We start from the raw sequence: 18049 nt of genomic DNA on the forward strand, positions 1-18049 counted from the left end.
GGGGAGTCTAGCCTTTATTTTCTTTGGGAAGTTTTTAAGCTTGTTGAATCTAGGAAACCCAAATGAAGCTGAACACAGTGAATTCCCTACTTATTTCATTTGCTCAGTATTTAGCTTTGGCAAATTGTGTTTCATCTATAGAATACACCCACTTTCCTTATAGGGCACATGCTGTGGCTGCAATGAGAAAATAATGAGGAAGTGAGATGTGCAATGTTCTCCACGCATGTGAGATTCCCCTCTTTTGTCTCCTTCTGCCCCAGAGCCTGTGCGTCACCCTGAGATCCTGGCCAAGTCACTGTCTACCACACCAGGCCTGTGTAACATCACTCTGGAGTGTAGGGCTCCAGGGGCCACGCAGGACCTGAATGTGACTTGGGAGAGCAAGGGCCTCTTCAGAGAGCTGGAGCAGATAGACACACCAGGACCAGCCCCAATCCCTGGACACTGGCTGTCAGCCTGCCCCTGAGCCAGTGGAACAGCAGTCTCATCTGTGTGGTCAGCAATCAGATGGCTCAGAAACCTGCAATCTTAGACCCTAGGAAAGTCTGTGCCGCAAGTGAGTGGTGAGTGTAGCCTACAAGATAGGAGGGGCTGCCCGAGCTCAGGTAGCACTGGAATCTGAGTGTTCTGGGATCTCTTCTTCACCATGAGCATTATCGCCACCTTCTACCTGCTCACCACACACAGTAGTGTGGGTCACCACCACCTTACTTCTGCATTTAATCATCTCTCCTATCCATACTCTCCTTGACACACCCCCACCACGTCTCCGGCGATTCAGACAGCAGCCTTCCAGGAGCTCTCCCACCCCATCCATCCTCCACTGAACATCCAGAGTGGCTTTGGGAAAAGTGGGTAGAATTAGGTTGTTTTCTGTGTCATCCATGGGATCTGGCCTCCAGTTACTTCCCCATGGAATTCAGGGGATGCTCCTCTTCTCATGTTTCCGGCCTCACCTACGCACTTGACACCAAAGTGCTTTCTTGTATTTCCCAAAACATGTCCTGCTTCTTGTAAGCTTCTCAGCTTTTGAACATGCTGTTTCTTACTCCAACAGCCCTCCCTCACCTAGTGTCAACACTTCCCTTTTTATTCCTTTCCAAGCATTCCTTTCTTTCATGGACACTTTATGGGCACAAGACAGATGCAACCATACAGGGTCCCTCACTTACTAGCATTCTAAAATTGGTTAAAACACTGCCATTGCTGCCTGGAAGTTTTTAATCAAGGGAATTTAAATTTGCATTGCACAGTGCCCTGAAAATGATGTATCTGGTTCTGCCCTCAGGCCCCACCTCCTTAGGGAGCTGTCCATGGCCCCCAACACTGAGCAGTAATGATGTGTTTATGTAATTGTCTGCCCTGTAGACTGCAACATCTTGATGTTTTCCTTTAATCCCTGTGACAAGCACAGCTCATGGTAACACTTGCTCACAATCAGTGTTCACTGAATGAATGAATGACCTGTTACCCTGTGTGCAGCCTGGTCCTCTCCAACTCTTCCTCCAGGAGCTGCTGGGGTATCTGATGTGTCAGCATCACTTTAAACCACCTGTCACCTCCTCCTGTGAACCCCATCCTGGAGTGTTAAGCACTTAGCGTGACCACAAGGCCCTCTGGGCACAGACACCTGCCTCAGTCTGACTCCCTTTGCCACAGCTTCTGCCTGCCTTGTCCCACTTCTGCTGCAGTGGTGTGCCGGCAACTCCCAGCGCTGATGTCTTGACATAGCCATTTCTTTCCTGGAATGCCCCACCCTGAAGATCTGAGAAATACCTACTCCACCCTCAAGCCTCACTTTAGCCAGCACCTCCTCTGGGAGGCCCTCCCTGAAGACTTTGTACAAGGTAGAAACCCCTATTGCAGCTGTGATCTCTCGGCCTGGCAGTTGGTATTTTCTGTCCTCCTTCGTGTGTACTGGGCTTCTGTGGCAATTGTCTTGTTCATCTCAGCACCCCTGGCACCAAGCAGCAGCTCCTCACCGGTTGAATGAATGGAACTGCCATTCTCCTCCCTCTCCAGCTTCTACGCCAGGCTCCTTCCCACTTATCCTCCTGCTTTCTCCCTCTGTCTCTCCTTTGGCAATTGGTGTCTCAAATTATCTCCTCTCTCTCCCCATGTGACAGGAACAAGTTCACACAAACAGGACATAGCTGGACTGCTGCCAGGCATCCTAGTTGGTCCTGGGAACTGAGCTGTATGTTTTGAAGACATACCAGAAGAAGAGGAAGAGGAAGAGGAAAAAGAAGAAGAAGGAAGAGGAAGAGGAGGAGGAAATAAAAAGGGGTAAGTTGCATTTCTCCTGACATGCCCAGACACCTCCCCTCCCTCACTAGAACCTCAGCTTCCTTCTTCTGAATTTTGCTCCCAGGGAGTGGACTCTGCTGAGGGGATGATGGGTGTGGTCTTGGCCTTGGGGTTCATGGCAGTGGGGAGGGCTACATGTTTCTAAGACATAGATTCGAGCTTTGATTTTGTCTCAGGTGGAGGATTTCAGAAGAACCATGGGGTTGATGATGGTGGCATCCCCTTTGAGAAGCTCAGCCAGCAAGTGTCTCAGAAGGGCAAGGACAAGGTGAGTGCCGGGGCACTGGCCACCCAGGGAACTCCCAGGTCTCTCTGCCCAGCTTTGGGCTTCCAATTCCAGAACCTGTCATTTCTGGTCCAACTGCCTATTTATCTATATCTGGACAATCAACAGTATTGACTAAGAAAATTTACATCTGGGTGTGATGTAGTGCTGGGCACTTTAGAGGAATTCATAAGCAGTGCATGGCAGTGGGGACTGGTTCTGTGGGCCCCTGCAGATCTATTCTTTCCTTCAGCTGATCTAACAACCCTCTGCGTTGTATTTCAGAGCATTGGTGAACAATATCTGGAAAAAAAGGAATCTCTCACTACTATCTACAGTGAGGTCTGTTATCCAGACCAGACCATGGAGATCATTTGATTGGAGGAAGCAGGAGGCTCTGGGACTCCCAGGACACCTGCACTCTGAGCCTAAATCCTGCAGACCCCTGCCTTTCCCAGCTCTGGTTCAGTTCCAGTTTCCTCTTGTGTGTGTCACTCTGACCTCATAGCTACATTTCTAGAGAGTACACATGGCCTGGTTGTACTCTGTGACACTTCCCCAAGCTGCCCTTATACTTGGCCAAGGGCTGTTCTCCATCACTGAGATGGCTCCTGACCCCTGTCCTTCATAAGCCTTCCCAAGAGGAGCCTGTTTGATTGAGCAGGTGTCAAGTTCCCACCACATATGCCATGTCACTGGTGTGTGTACTTTTGAGGACACAAGCCCAGACATGGGGACTGTGCAGAGCTGTTGACTATGCTGCAGAGGAGGGTGGTAGGACCTGGCTTCTGGATGCTGAGTTGGAGGATATCATTGTTGGGTACCAGCCCCAACCCTGTTTGTGGATGCCCTGAGCCCTGGAGGTGGTGAGGGATTGAAGAAGGAAATAAAGACAAAGACAGAGAAAGAGTTCAAAGAGCGGGTCCAGGGGGCCAATGTAAGGTGCAAGGACCATGTTGGCCCCAAGTTCTGGTTTCTACAGGTTTTTATTAGGTGCACACACTCATTATTTGAGGAGTGGAAAGCAGAGGGGTGTTATCAGGGGAGGCCTTGAAACTATTGTGGGACAAGATAGCCATGGGGAGAAGCATGCGTCATTAGAATACAATGAAACAGGTGGTTCTTCTAAGAGAAGCTAATCTAGTACCCCAGGTTTTACCACTGATCGTTATCGACATGCAGCTGCATGGGTACAGCGGGTAGGGAGCCGCCAGATCTGACCACACACAATGCGTCAAGGGCCTTTTATCTTTCAATCTCTGTGGACATAGGGCAAGCGAGATTACCCATATTCTAAGAACATAGGCAGAGCAGGAGGCGCTCCACTATCTCTGTCCTCAAGGCCTTCCTGCCTTGCCAGCTGCCATCTTCAAAGACCCTCCCGGAGCTGGTGAGCAGAGGTTGCTGACCTTTCCCGGGTGCTTACACCAGAGCAGACCCTTGTGCAGACCCCATCTTGAAAAGGAGTTCACGGGACCAAGGCAGTGTTTTCCTGCCTTGCAACCACACCATGGATGTGCCATGGTTAATTGGGCGCTCTCAGATGGTCTAACTTTAAGTCTCCCATTACCACTTTTGCTCGTGCTTTTACAAGCTACAAGCTGTTCTCTTTTTGTGCTGTGCTTCTCATTTGCTATTGTTTATTTCAGAGTGTAAACTTCAGTGTACCACGAACTCTATAAGGTAATAAGCAAATCAAACTTATATTTGTTTAGACAGCATATGTCTGCCCCTTGTCATCTGGGCCCATATATCATTAGTTGATAGGAACCCACAAAGGAAAAGGCTGAGGCTTCCTTTGCAGATTTTGTGTAGGGCTCCTTTGGGGGTATCAGGCAGTGTGTGTGTGCATGCAGGTTGGGGATATTGTCTAGTGCACTTTATACAACTGAACCAAAGCCCCCTTTCCTAACACCTGTGCTAATCTGAACCTAGTTTTCAGCCTTAGTGAGTTTTATTGATGATCCTGTCTCTGTGTCATGTGTGTGTTTGCATCTTAGTTTTTAACAAAAAAATTAAAAATAGAAAATAGCTTATAGAAAAGGATATAAAGAAGGAAAAACATTTTATATAGCTGCATGATGTTTTCATTTTAAGCTGTTATTATAAAAGAATAAGCAATTAAAAGTTTATAAATAAAAAACTTGCAGTAAGCTAATGTTAATTTATTACTGAAGAAAGAAAAATACTTTAAAATAAATTGAGTGCAGCCTTAGTATACAATGTTTATAAAGCCTATAATAGTGTGCAGTAATGCTCTAGGACTTCACATGTGCTCATCACTCGCCCACTTCCCAGAGCAACTTCCAGTCCTGCAAGCTCCATTCATGGTAAGTGCTTTATACAGGTGTACCATATTTCATTTTTATACCGTATTTTTGTTGGACCTGTTCCATATGTAGACACATTTAGATACACAGATGTTTGCGATTGTGTTACAGTTGCCTATTGTATTCAGTACAGTAGCATGCCCTACAGGTTGGTAGCCCAGGAGCAATAGGCTATATCATACAACCTGGGTGCAATACAGCTAAAACAACAAATCTCTAAGGGGATGGAATATATAGTTAACTTCTATTCAAGTGAAAAATCATCATGAAACAATTTCTGGAAAGACATACATTACAAAATTGATTTATATGTGTGTACAAACCTCAAAAAACATCCAGAAGATATTGTGAAATGGATGTATCTTCTCCTTCAAGGGCTTAAGGACCAAGTCTTATTGCAGTGGACTCCTTCAAATTATTCATGAATAGAGAGTTTTTGTGCTAACAAATGTTTTAAAACTTGGCAGAAGATAGAAAGCTTTTATTTGTGATTTAGGAATCTTGACAGAGCACAAAAAGTTGAATAAAGTCCCATCCCATGGTCAAGGCTGCGTGAGCAGCTCTCACTTCTCTTCTTCTGCTGTGAGACCTTGATGGTCGTCTCAGGGGCTAGGGATGGTCGTCATCTGCTTTCAGAAGGTGATTGCGGCTAATACAACTCCCTGTCCTCCTCACATTTATTCAGTATAGATTTAATAACAGAAGTTCTAAGTCAACATGCTTGTGGATAATTAACATGGTTAAAGAATGGTTTTAGGAATGATAAAAGGTCTTGGTTGGGGAGGGGCCCAGAGTAAACACCATTAATGGGTAATCCCCTTTGACCTCCCCCTGAGAGGACCATCCAGCACAAAGTTTACATGAGTAAACAGAGTAGAGACAAAGGGATGGGGGTAAACAGACTTAACTGGGGAAGCTTTTATTGTCCCCATCTTTTACCCTATGACTTAAAGTTCTAACGTAATGAACTGGCTGCCTTCAGCGCATTCCATTACAACCTTTTGGCTTTCCAAATGGTTTAAGACTACAATCTTCTAACTTTCCATAATATTTCCCTAATATGTTGCCAGCCACCCCAAGTGGATACCAGCACTGCTGGAAACTTTTTCCAGATGACCTCAACTCCCAGATTCCCCAGGATCCCAAGGAGCAGAAGGCCTTCTGCCTGCATCATCCATAGTAATGGGAATAAGAGCAGAGTTCCAGTCCCTGTTGGGTCAGACAAGGAGCAGAGAGAGAGGCCGCTGAGTGACTGGGTCCTGGGACTACCACACTCCCTGCAGGGGGCTGGCTCAGTGCTAGGCACTCTGCTCCACCTGATACAGTTTGGGGCTGAGAATAAGCCTATGTGATCTTGCCAAAGAGAGTTTTCTAGACTGTAAGAATGTGTGTCAGAAGTGAATTCACACTGTAGTCCTGCCAACTCCTGCACTTATTACACCTCCACCAACTGGCTGTCTCTGTGTAACAAAGGTTCCATTTCATGTTTATAGGACTCTGACTATAGAGAGCTGTCCTCTAACGTCATGAGTAAAGTGCTCAGCCCTCTACCTTCCTCTGCTGATGCTGGCTTCCCTTTTGAGGTCACTCATTACAAACAGGATTTTATGTCCACTCAAAGGCACTTTAAGAGGGATTCAGAGTAGAGCAGGAATAAACATTAACCCTGACATACTGATTCTGTTTCTTTCTTTCTTTTTTTTTTTTTTTTTTTTTTTTTTTTGGAGAAGGAAAAGAAAGAGGGAGAGAGAATGGGAGTATTGCTTTCTTGCCCAGGCTAGAATGCAATTTAGTAATGGGTATTGAAAACCTCTTGTATACTGATAATTATACTTAATGATGTAGTCAGGAAGGAATAAGGGAAGAAGATGACAAACAAACAGCCAACCAATATTTCATTTAAACCTATGAAATGCTATGCGATTACTGAGGAGTGATTTACTTCCAATTATATAGTCACCTTTGGAATAGGTGTGAGGTGGTAATGTATGTTTTGTGTATTTGAAGTGGAGAGTTCTATAAATGTTTATTAAGTTTACTTGTTCCGGGTCTGAGTTCAAGTTCTGAATATCCTTGTTAATTTTCTATCTCGTTGATCTATAGAATCGTTAGCTCTTCTTGTTGCATTGATCCTTTTGCCATTATGTAATGTCATTCCTCGCCTCTTTTGATCTTTGTTGCTTTAAAGTCTACTTTATCAGAGGCGAGAATTGCATCTCCTGCTTTTTGTTTATTAGTTTATTTTTACTCTCTGTTTGATTGGTAAATCTTCCTCCTTCTCTCTGAGTCTTTGTGTATTGTTGCATGTAAGATGGGCCCGGATGCAGCATACCGATGGGTTTTGGCTTTTTATCCAATTAAAATATATGTAAGTTTAATACCGGCGTTTGATGCTAGCTGGCTGTTTTGCCCATTAGCTGATGTAAATTTTTTATTGTGTTAAAGTTCTTTGCTTTTTGACATATTTTTGGAAAGGCTGATATTGGTTGTTCCTTTATATGTATAGCGCTTCTTTCAGAAGCTCTTGTAAAGCAGGCCTGGTGGTGGTGAACTCTCTAAGTACTTGTTTGTTCGCAAAAGATTTAATTTTTCCTTCGCTCATAAAGCTTAGTTTGGCTGGATAGGAAATTCTGGGTTGAAAGTTCTTTTCTTTAAGGATATTAAATATTGGTCCCCACTCTTTTCTGGCTTGTAGGGTTTCTGCTGAGAGATCTGCTGTAAGTCTGATAGGTTTCCCTTTATGGGTAACCTGACCTTTCTCTCTGGCTGCCCTTAGTATTTTCTCCTTCATTTCAACCCTAATAAATCTGGCGATTATGTGCCTTGGGGTTGGTCTTCTTGAAGAATATCTTTGTGGTGTTCTCTGTATTACCTGGAGTTGAATATTACCCTGCCTTGCCAGGTTGGGAAAGTTTTCCTGAATGATATCCTGAAGAGTATTTTCCAACTTGGATTCATTCTCTTCATCACATTCAGGTACACCTATCAAACGTAAATTAGGTCTTTTCACATAGTCCCATATTTCCTGGAGACTTTGCTCATTCCTTTTCATCCTTTTTTCTGCATTCTTGTCTTCTCGTTTCATTTCACTGAGCTGGTCCTCGACTTCTGATATCCTTCCTTCTGCTTGATCAATTCGACTGTTTAAACTTGTGCATGCTTCGCGAAGTTCTCGTGTTGTGTTTTTCAGCTCCATCAATTCACTTATATTCTTCTCTAAATTGTCCATTCTCGTTAACATTTCGTCAAACCTTTTTTCAAGGTTCTTAGTTTCTTTGCATTGGGTTAGAACAAGTTCTTTTAATTCACAGAAGTTTCTTATCACCCACGTTTTGAAACCTGCTTCTGTTATTGGAACACACGTGTAATCTATTAAGCCTTGTTCCGTTACTGATGAGGAATTGCAATCCCCTGTAGAGGGAGAGGCATTCTGATTTTGAGTATTCTCTACCTTTTTACGCTGGTTTCTTCCCTTCATTATATATTTGTCCGTCTGTCGTCTTTATAATTACCGACTTTCTAACTGGGTCTCTGACGTCCAACTTGTTGATTCCCTGCGCCGAAATCTGAGCAATCCACCGAGCTGGCCAAAACAGCGGTGTTAAGATTGATGGTGCTTTTCTGCCCGGGTATCTCCGGACTCTGCACCAAGAACTGGCGTGCTAAGGCACCAGCAAAACCGCCACGCTGGCCACAAGAGTCGCCCTGGCAACCCGTGGAGCTCCTCCACTGGGAATCTCCTGGTCCGTGAGCAACTAATATTCGTCTGAAAGTGTGGCGTCCTCTCGTTCTTTGCGCTTTCACTGGGAGGTACGTGCCCGAGCTGCTAATCATCAGCCATCTTGGATCTCTCTCCCTGTTTCTTTCTTAAAAGCCCTGATTTCTTCCAGCCCTTCTCCGTAATTTCCTAGGTAACATGCCAACTTTTACTGTCTCTGTCTTCCTACGTGTTATTGTCCCAGGAGCTGGGAAGGTTAGATATCACATTTCCTGGGAATGGTGAGCAACACCTCACCCTACCCTCAATCTTCTGGGAAAAGGGTGTCCCCAGAACTAGAGCACTGTCCTTGCTAGAGAATTTATTGAGTTCAACACACTTCCCCTAAGGTCCGAGGTGGCAGTTTTCTGGTCCACGTGGTTGCTGATCATACACATGAGGCTGGCATTGTGCTAGCTCAGGGGCAGGCTCACAGCCAGGGTCCTGGGGTTGGGGGCTGGTCCTGGTGTCCCCCTCTGGCCTAACTCTCTATGGAGGATCTGGCTTTTCCAGGTCACATTCAGGTCCTCTGTGGCCCTTGGAGCCCTGCCCTCCTGGGCAAATTTTCAACAGTCTGGTGTGATGGACTATGACTTGGTCAGGACCTGCAGAAGGGACACAGGTTCTGGGGTAGAAAGGGACAGAGGAATTAATGCATTTGTGGAGCACGCTCCTCATCCATTATCTCAATACTTTCAGAGCACCTGCTGGGCAGGCAGGGCATTTTGCACCCAGAGAAACAGCCTTGGGGAAGTGAAACACTTTTCCCAAAGTCATACACTGAGAAAGTGCCACAGAACCCCAGATTTAGAGAAGAGATGACAGCCAACGTTTCTCAGCTTCTCCTACCACCCATACTACCTCCTCTTGTCCTGCACACATGCCATCTGATCCTTCACAACTGTCATAGCACTTGGAAGATAAATTCAAACCTCTAGGGAAAATACCTGCCACATACAGAATTTACAAAGGAGTTTCTGAAAACTGGTGTTAAGATCAGTAAGCTGTCACCTATACCACAGACATGAAAAGGTTAGGATTTGGAGATATGGTGAAAGGCAATCTTTTTTTTTTTTTTTTTGAGATGGAGTTTCGCTCTTTTTGCCCAGGCTGGAGTGCGATGGCACGATCTCGGCTCACCGCAACCTCCACCTTCTGGGTTCAAGCAATTCTCCTGCCTCGGCCTCCCGGGTAGCTGGGATTACAGGCATGTACTTCCACACCCAGCTATTTTTGTATTTTTAGTGGAGACGGAGTTTCTCCATGTTGGTCAGGTTGGTCTCAAACTCCCAGCCTCAGGTGACCCACCTGCCTGAGCCTCCCAAAGTTCTGGGATTACAAGCATGAGCCACCGCGCTCTCTCTCTTTTTGGAGAGAGCTATATGGCGAGTCCACTTCCCACCTCGTGGGTGCCCACCCTTTCCCTTGATGTTGGTGAGTGAGGGTTCAATGACACCACTCAGAGAGCTTGATACTTCTCCTCCTTCTTGGGATGTGCTGAATGAGTGTCTGATCCATACCTGAGAAAACCAAAGAGGAAGGTGCTGCTGAAACAGCCTATGATGCCAGAGTATTGGCTGCCAGTAGAGAAGAAATTGCATTGCCATTGATGAGCATATTTTTCATCATCAAAATGGAAGTACTTTAAAAAAAAACTTTGTTGACAGCTGGGAGGAGTAATAGAACCCCAACAGAGAGATTGTGTGGAAATGGACCAGCCATGTACCAGGAGTAAAAGAAATACAGAAACGCCCACGCAAGAGTATGTTACCTATGACAGAGTGGGTGACAGGTCCCTAGCATTAGAGAGAAGAGGCATCCAAAGAACCTATGAAAATGCTTCATGAGAGAAAGAATCATGCTAATCACTACTGAATCCAGAAGATCAACTGCTTGATGACCACAATGAAACAAGCCAAAGAAGGCTCCTCCTGACTCCTCAGCTCCATATCTTTTCTTCTCCTCTCTCCCTCCCCATCTCCATGGAATGAGTAAGGGATTTTCCCTGTATCAATTTATTAATAAAATACTGCTTTTGCCCATTTTGGAAGTCAAAGATGAACACTGAGCTCTGCATTCTCTGTGGGGTTTTAGCCTCTGCCTGGAGAAGTGTCTGCCTTCCCCAAATGTTTTGGAGGTTTGTGGGCAGTGAGAATTACAAAGACAGAAAGGACACTTTGGAAACTCCCAGACAAGAAGGCTCTTGAACTGATGCAGGAAGCCCCTCTTAATGCTCTGACAATATAATATGCTCAATAAAAATGTTGTCTGGGGTTGGGCATGGTGGCTCACCCCTGTAATCTCAGCACTTTGGGAGGCCGAGGTAGGCAGGTCACCTGAGGTCAGGAGTTCAAGACCAGCCTGGCCAACATGGTGGAACCCTGTTTCTACAAAACTACAAAAATTAGCTGGGCACTATGGTGGGTGCCTATAATCCCAGCTACTTAGAAGGCTAAGACGGAAGAATCACTTGAACCCGGGAGGCAGAGGTTGCAGTGACCCAAGATTGTGCCATTGCACTTCAGCCTGGGTGACAGTTTCAAAAAAAAAAAGTTTGTAACAAAACTCTAGTTACAGAAACAAGAGGGAACTCTGTGCTAAAGAGGTGAACAGAATTTGAAGTTCTGGTGGGCCATGGAACCAGATGTATGCCTTAGAGGGCCATGTTAAATATCCCTACAATGGGATGATACCTGGGCTGTGCTTGTGCTTGCAGGAAAGGTTCAGAAAGGCAAATGAGGAACTGGGGCGAAAATCTGATGGAACGGTTTCTGTCTTCTGGCCTGGGAAATCAGCTTAGGGGGCTGACACCCGCACTGGAATGTGCATGGGTGTGGGTGTGAATTCTTATCACAAGCTGGAACCATGAGTCCAGAAATTATCTTAAAAACAGGTGAAGCCTCAGTGCCCTAGCAGAGGAAACACTGAACCAACCCATGGAGAGATTTTGTCAACTCAAGGAACATATGTGGGCCCTTACAGAGAAAAATTACTGCAGAGTATGTGATCACAGTAAAAAAATCACCAGCATTTTAGGAAATGTACATCCCAGAGAGTCAGCAGAGGTCACACAAGGAAACCCACAATCTGGGAACCACAGTTAACAGAAAAACATGCAAGAAACCTTCAGAAAACCATGTTTGAAGTCTTCAGAGACATGAAGGAAGTAATCAAGCCTATAACACAAAACCAAAACATTCTGATGGAAGAACAGATAGGAGAGAAAGAGAAGGTTGTTGAGCAAAGAAATGGATTTTAAGATATTGGTAAATCTAAAACATTTGTGATGGTAAATCTACGTACATGATTGGATAATATTTCAGACACCTGCAGGCCTGCTCTCTAGGGAAGTGACTGTGTGTGAGTAAATCCAGAGAGTCATGGGGTTCGAGCCTGTGCCTGTCGGGAGTGGACCTATGTTGACTGAGGATCTTACTAAGGGCAACAGGGGGATCATGTGCCTCCAGGGCCTGAGGTAGGAGGTGCTCCAGCCCCAGTGGTGGAAGCAGGAGGCTTCATTAGCCCCAGACACCTACTATAGACATAAGCTGCCTGGTTTCCCCAACGATCTTTAATCTTTTCTTATACACATCATTTTCTTGGAAGCATCAACTGTGTTCTTTTTCTCCTCCAAATACATGAATGGGTCTAACTCTCTCAGATCCTCAACTGACACTGGCTTTGCCTGTGATAGGGGCATTTCTCCACCTAAACCTAATGTATAACAGCTTGTGCACACACCATAGATACAGATTGTATAGTAGCCAGAAATAGAAAAGACAGACCATTTGCAAAGGAATGATGACAAACTGATAGCCCAGCAGTAACTTATATTGTATGATATTCTCAATGATTTGTAGAAAATAATTGTCAGCTTTGAATTATATATCTCAGTAAACTGTCTTCAAAAATGAGGGCAAAACAAAGATATTTCCAGTCAAACTAAAACTGAGAACATTTACCACCAACAGACAATTACTAAAGTTCTATTCTGTGAAGAAGAAAAATGGTCTAGAAGGAAAAGTTGAAAACAAAAAGAATGGTGAGAATAGAAAGTGGTAATCAGGGAGGATCCTCGAGCACTGGTTGAATAAAAACAAGTTATAATTGTTGCAGCAAAAAATAGAGGAGAAATATTGGGTAACGCTAACATTTTTGATAAGAAGAAAATTAGAAGAGTCAAAGTGCTCTAAGTTCCTTTTCAGTTTCTGGAAGTGGGTGGAGATACTGATTTAGACTTTGAATTAGGTATGTGTGTTAATATATTGTCAAATCCTAAATGAAGAGAAATGCAGTGTATAACTTCTACAAAAGCAGAGGAGTAAATAAAGTAAAAGTTTAAACTTAACTACATAAAGGAAAGTAGAAAAGACAAATAGAAAAAACAGAAAAATAGAAAGGTGGAATAAGATGAGAGAAATAATGCCACATGCATCCGTAATCACAGTACTTCAAGTGGAAAAACATCTCACTGATTAGACAATGCACATGAACAGATCGAACGGAAAACTCAATCCAGCTATTTATTTAGGGAAATTTAGAGTTTACAAGAGACATTTTTGGGAAGAAAAGCAATCACACAACAATTCTAAATATATCAGCAATGCATAAAAATCCCTTCAACAACAAGCTCTCAGACTATGTAATGCAAAACACACAGAATTGCAAGAAGAAAAAGACAGATCTGTTTTCATAATCGGAGATCTTAGTACAAGTCTCTTAGTAATTGTAAAAGCACACAGACAATAATTAGGAAAGAGAGAAGATTTGAGCAATTGACTGATTTGATTTAACAGATAGATACCAAACCTAACACCAATAAATAGAGAATGCATGGTATTTTCAAGTACACATGGAAAATTTTTGAAACTTAACAACATACTAAATCAAAAGCAAATTTTAATAAATATTAAATATTATCATTATTTTCCAAATTCAATGTTGGTAGTACAGAATTCAATAGACAATAATGATATGACTATTTTTTAATGTCACAAAGCAATTTTTCTAAATAATAAAAAAGGTATGTGTATAAATGTGTGAGTTATAGCTAAAATAGTATTTAAAAATTGTATTAGAAGACAAAAAGGTCTACAAATCAATGAGCAAACTGTCTACTTCATCATATTAGAAAAAAATAAACTTGGAGAAAATAAAAGAAATCAAATATAGGAATAAAAGAAAAAAGTAATTTAAGTGAAATAAAGATACAAGCAGACATGGTCAACAAAACCAAATGCTGGCTTGTTAAGAAGACAAAACATTAGACAAAAACCTAGCAAGAATGACCACAAAGAAGAAAGAGAAGGTCTATAAACAATACAATTTAGAAACAAGAAAACAGAACACAGCAATACAGGCAGCAGAGATTACAAAAAAAAAAAAAAAAAGCTAATACTATCAATAACTTAGGCTAAAGTGTTAACCTGAACACTTTAGTGGATAATTTTCTAGAAAAATATAACCTACTAATACAATCCCAAGAAGAAATATAAACCACAAATTACTATTATGTTAAAAAAATTTCTACCCAAAAAAGAACAAGACCAAGGCGGACCCAAAAAGTTTTAGAAGTAAGTTAATTCAATTCATTTAACAGTTTTTTACTTGAACATCTATGAGGATAGAGGTAACTTACATCAAATGATTTCCCTTGTATTTTCCTGGTCACACAGGAAGATTACATTTTCCCCAGACTCTCCTGCAGTTTGGTGCACAAGGCTCTCTGTCCTGCAGCCTGGGGGATGGAACAACCCTGTCTCAAAAAAATAAAATGAAAGAAAGGAAAGAAAGGAAGGAAGGAAGGGAAGAAGGAAGGAAGGAGGGAGGGAGAGAGGAAGGAAGGGGATGGAAGGAGGGAGGGAGGGTGGAAGGAAGGAGGGAAGAAAAGGAAAGAAGGAAGAAAAAAGTAAGGAAGGGAGGAAGGGGGAAGGAAGGAAGGGAGGAAGGCAGGGAGGGAGGGAGGAAAGGAGGGAGTGAGGGAAGAAAGGAAGGAAGAGATCACTCAGGCTTTAGTGTAGAGAATGCTGCACAGGGGTTCCAAATTAGTTGACTATTGCTACTCTTGAAAGGTATGAGAGACAATGGGTTGAACTCGAGTAGTTGCAGCAGAGATGGAAGAAAGTGGATGTATTTAAGAGATTTTAAAATGGAGAAGTCTTGCTGATGACTTGGTGGTGGGGTTGAGGGAGAAGAAGATGTCAAGGATGACAGTGTGGAGGGAGCATCCTCCGCTGAGGCAGGAGATACTCAAGGAAGAACAGGCCAAGGTGTATTATCTTGGATATCTTGGATACAATCAGTGTGAGATGCTTTGCAGATATCAAAAAGGAGCTGTTAAGCAGAATGTTGGATTTAAGAATTAAGAACTCAAAGGTGTCTGGACCTAGAGCCTGAAGAAATCTGGGCTGGAGATACAAATTTGAAAGTTATTTGTATATGAATGAACAATTTAATAAATGGTGTTGAATTAGGGAAGAATTTATAACCGTATATCAGTTAGAACTTATGCCAACATATATTTCTTATCTATTGTTGAGCATCTGAATCCCTTAGAGAGGAATTTCCAAAGAACCCTGCTCAGGCTTCATCTCAATATCCGGTAAGAATTTATGGACCAGGCACAATGGCTCACATCTGTAATCCCAGCACGTCAGGAGGCTGAGGTGGGAGAATTGCTTGACTCCAAGAGTTCAAGATCAGCTTGAGCAAGGTAGCAAGACCTCAATTCTACAAAATTAAAAAAAACAAAAAAATTAGTGAAGCATGGTGGCACTTCCCTGTAGTCCCAGCTGCTTAGGAGGCTGAGATGGGAGGATTGCTTGAACTCAGGAGTTCGAGGCTGCAGGGAGCTAAGATTGTGCCACTGCACTCCAGCCTGGGTGATAGAGCAAGACCTGGTCCTAAAACAAATAAACAAGCCGGGTGCAGTGGCTCAAGCCTGTAATCCCAGCACTTTGGGAGGCTGAGGTGGGTGGATCACGAGGTCAAAAGATCGAGACCATCCTGGTCAACATGGTGAAACCCTGTCTCTACTAAAAATACAAAAAATTAGCTGAGCATGGTGGTGCGTGCCTGTAATCCCAGCTACTCAGGAGGCTGAGGCAGGAGAATTGCCTGAACCCAGGAGGCGGAGGTTGCGGTGAGCCGAGATCACGCCATTGCACTCCAGCCTGGGTAACAAGAGCGAAACTCCGTCTCAAAAAAACAAAAAACAAAAAACAAATAAACAAACAAAAAACAAAAGCAAGAAAGAAACAAAGAAAAATATAGAATTCCTGGGAGTGGGGCAAATGAATGTGTGTCTTGACTGCATCACTGATTAGAAACAACTAGAATATATATTTACATAAAAAAGAGAAGAATAAATATGGTGGAAGTAATTGGGTAATATTTTTATAGTCATGAGTGAAAAATAGTTTTTTTTTTTTTTTTTGAGACAGCGTTTCGCTCTTGTTACCCAGGCTGGAGTGCAATGGCGCGATCTCGGCTCACTGCAACCTCTGCCTCCTGGGTTCAGGCAATTCTCCTGCCTCAGCCTCCTGAGTAGCTGGGATTACAGGCACGCACCACCGTGCCTAGCTAATTTTTTGTATTTTTAGTAGAGGCGGGGTTTCACCATGTTGACCAGGATGATCTCGATCTCTTGACCTCGTGATCCACCCGCCTCGGCCTCCCAAAGTGCTGGGATTAAAGGCGTGAGCCACCGCGCCCGGCGAAAAATAGTTTTTTAAAGCTCATCTGCAAAGCCGGAAGTAATAAAGATGAGAGTTTGATCGATATAACCCACAGAAAAATTAGTTTCTTACCGGACAAGATTGTTAGAAAAAAAGTTAAAAGGAAAAAGCAAACAAATCAAAAATGCAAACGTTTGGCACATTCATGATGGCAGCTTACTTCTCTAACTGTTGAGGGACAGAGCTGTGTGCTCCAATTTCCCCACTCTTACTGAAAGTAGAGGCTATTAATGTGGTTGGATTACAGCATGGACTTTCCAGCTGCTGCAGTTTACTTGCGGGTTCTAAGAAAAACATTGGGTTTGGCCATTTTTCTCTTATTCTCGGTGCTCTGTATGCTGTGACCCATATACGCAGGTCCTGAACTCCAGGTTTGTTCTTCAGAAGAAGGGCCTCATAGACATTAAGTATATTGAATTGAATATGTTGGGATAGAATGAAAGAATGGCTAATTTTAAATTAACTAAAATTAAACATTCAGTTTTTTATTCATGGTAGTCACATTTTGAATATACAGTTGGCTGGTGGTTACCTTATTGGAAAGCACAAATATAGGATGTTTGTATCACGATTGAAAATACTGTTGAACAGTTCTGTGTTAGGTTATGTTACTGGGTGACTTTTTTTCTGTTTTTATTTTTTTCTTTAAAAATGTTTTGGTTTCTTTAGTTTGTGGTAGAAAACAATCTGAGAGTCAGAAAGATCTAAAAGTTGCTTGATCACGTTCTTTGCCCACTTTTCAATAGGGTTGTTTCTTTGTTTGTTTGTAAATTTGTTTAAGTTCCTTATAGATGCTGGATATTAGACCTTTGTCAGGTGCATCGTTTGCAAAATTTTTCTCCCATTCTGTAGGTTGTCTGTTTATTCTGTTATTAGTTTCTTTTGCTGTTCAGAAGCTCTTTAGTATAATTAGATCCCATTTGTCAATTTTTGTTTTGTTTCAATTGCTTTTGGTGTCTTTGTCATAAAATCTTTGTCCGTGCCTATGTCCTGAATGGTATTGCCTAGGTTGTCTTCTAGGGTTTTTATAGTTTTGGGTTTTACATTTAAGTCTTTGATTGATCCTGAATTAATTTTTGTATATGGTAAAAGGAGGGGGTCCTGTTTTGGTATTCTGCATTTGAGCTAGCCTGTTTTCCCAGCACCATTTACTGAATATGGAGTCCTTTCTCCATTGCTTGTTTTTGTCAGGGTTGTTGAAGATCAGATAGCTGTAGGTGTGCAGTCTTATTTCTGGGTTCTCTATTCTCTTCCAATGGTCTATTTGTCTGTTCTTGCACCAGTACCATGCTATTTTGGTTACTGTAGCCCTGTAGTGTATTTTGAAGTAGGGTAGCATGATGCCTCCAGCTTACTTCTTTTTGTTTAGGACTGCCTTAGCTATTCAAGGTCCTTTTTGCTTCTTTAAAATCAAAGTGAACAAAAAGGCTGCTTGAGGTTGGCTATATCCTCAGTTATAAAACTCACTCGAATTGTGGAGTCTCTCCCTCTCTGTTTTGAAAGTTAGGAATAATATAACATACCTTATATAGTGTTTATAGTGGGCATTTAAAAATGTTTACTAGGATTATTTCTTCAATGGACCAATAAATGCTGATGTCCCCAAGGCCAGTACTAATATAATTTGTAAAGATCTATTTATTTTAAAGGT

At 42.8% G+C, this 18049-nt stretch overlaps 1 protein-coding gene across 1 annotated transcript in view; it reads left to right on the forward strand.

The window, feature by feature from the left end:
- The first annotated feature begins 649 nt into the window (after positions 1 to 649).
- LOC105715513 (SLAM family member 5-like) overlaps positions 650 to 18049 on the forward strand; it is an 84068-nt gene continuing 66668 nt past the window's right edge. Inside the window, exons 1-3 of the mRNA XM_064370461.1 lie at positions 650 to 694; positions 2214 to 2289; positions 2487 to 2578. Coding sequence (XP_064226531.1) covers positions 650 to 694; positions 2214 to 2289; positions 2487 to 2578 — 213 coding nt within the window. The remainder of the gene's footprint in view (positions 695 to 2213; positions 2290 to 2486; positions 2579 to 18049) is intronic.

The sequence above is a fragment of the Aotus nancymaae genome, unplaced genomic scaffold (genome assembly GCF_030222135.1).
Source record: "Aotus nancymaae isolate 86718 unplaced genomic scaffold, 86718_ANA_hifiasm-v0.15.2.pri h1tg000108l, whole genome shotgun sequence".
NCBI lineage: Eukaryota > Metazoa > Chordata > Mammalia > Primates > Aotidae > Aotus > Aotus nancymaae.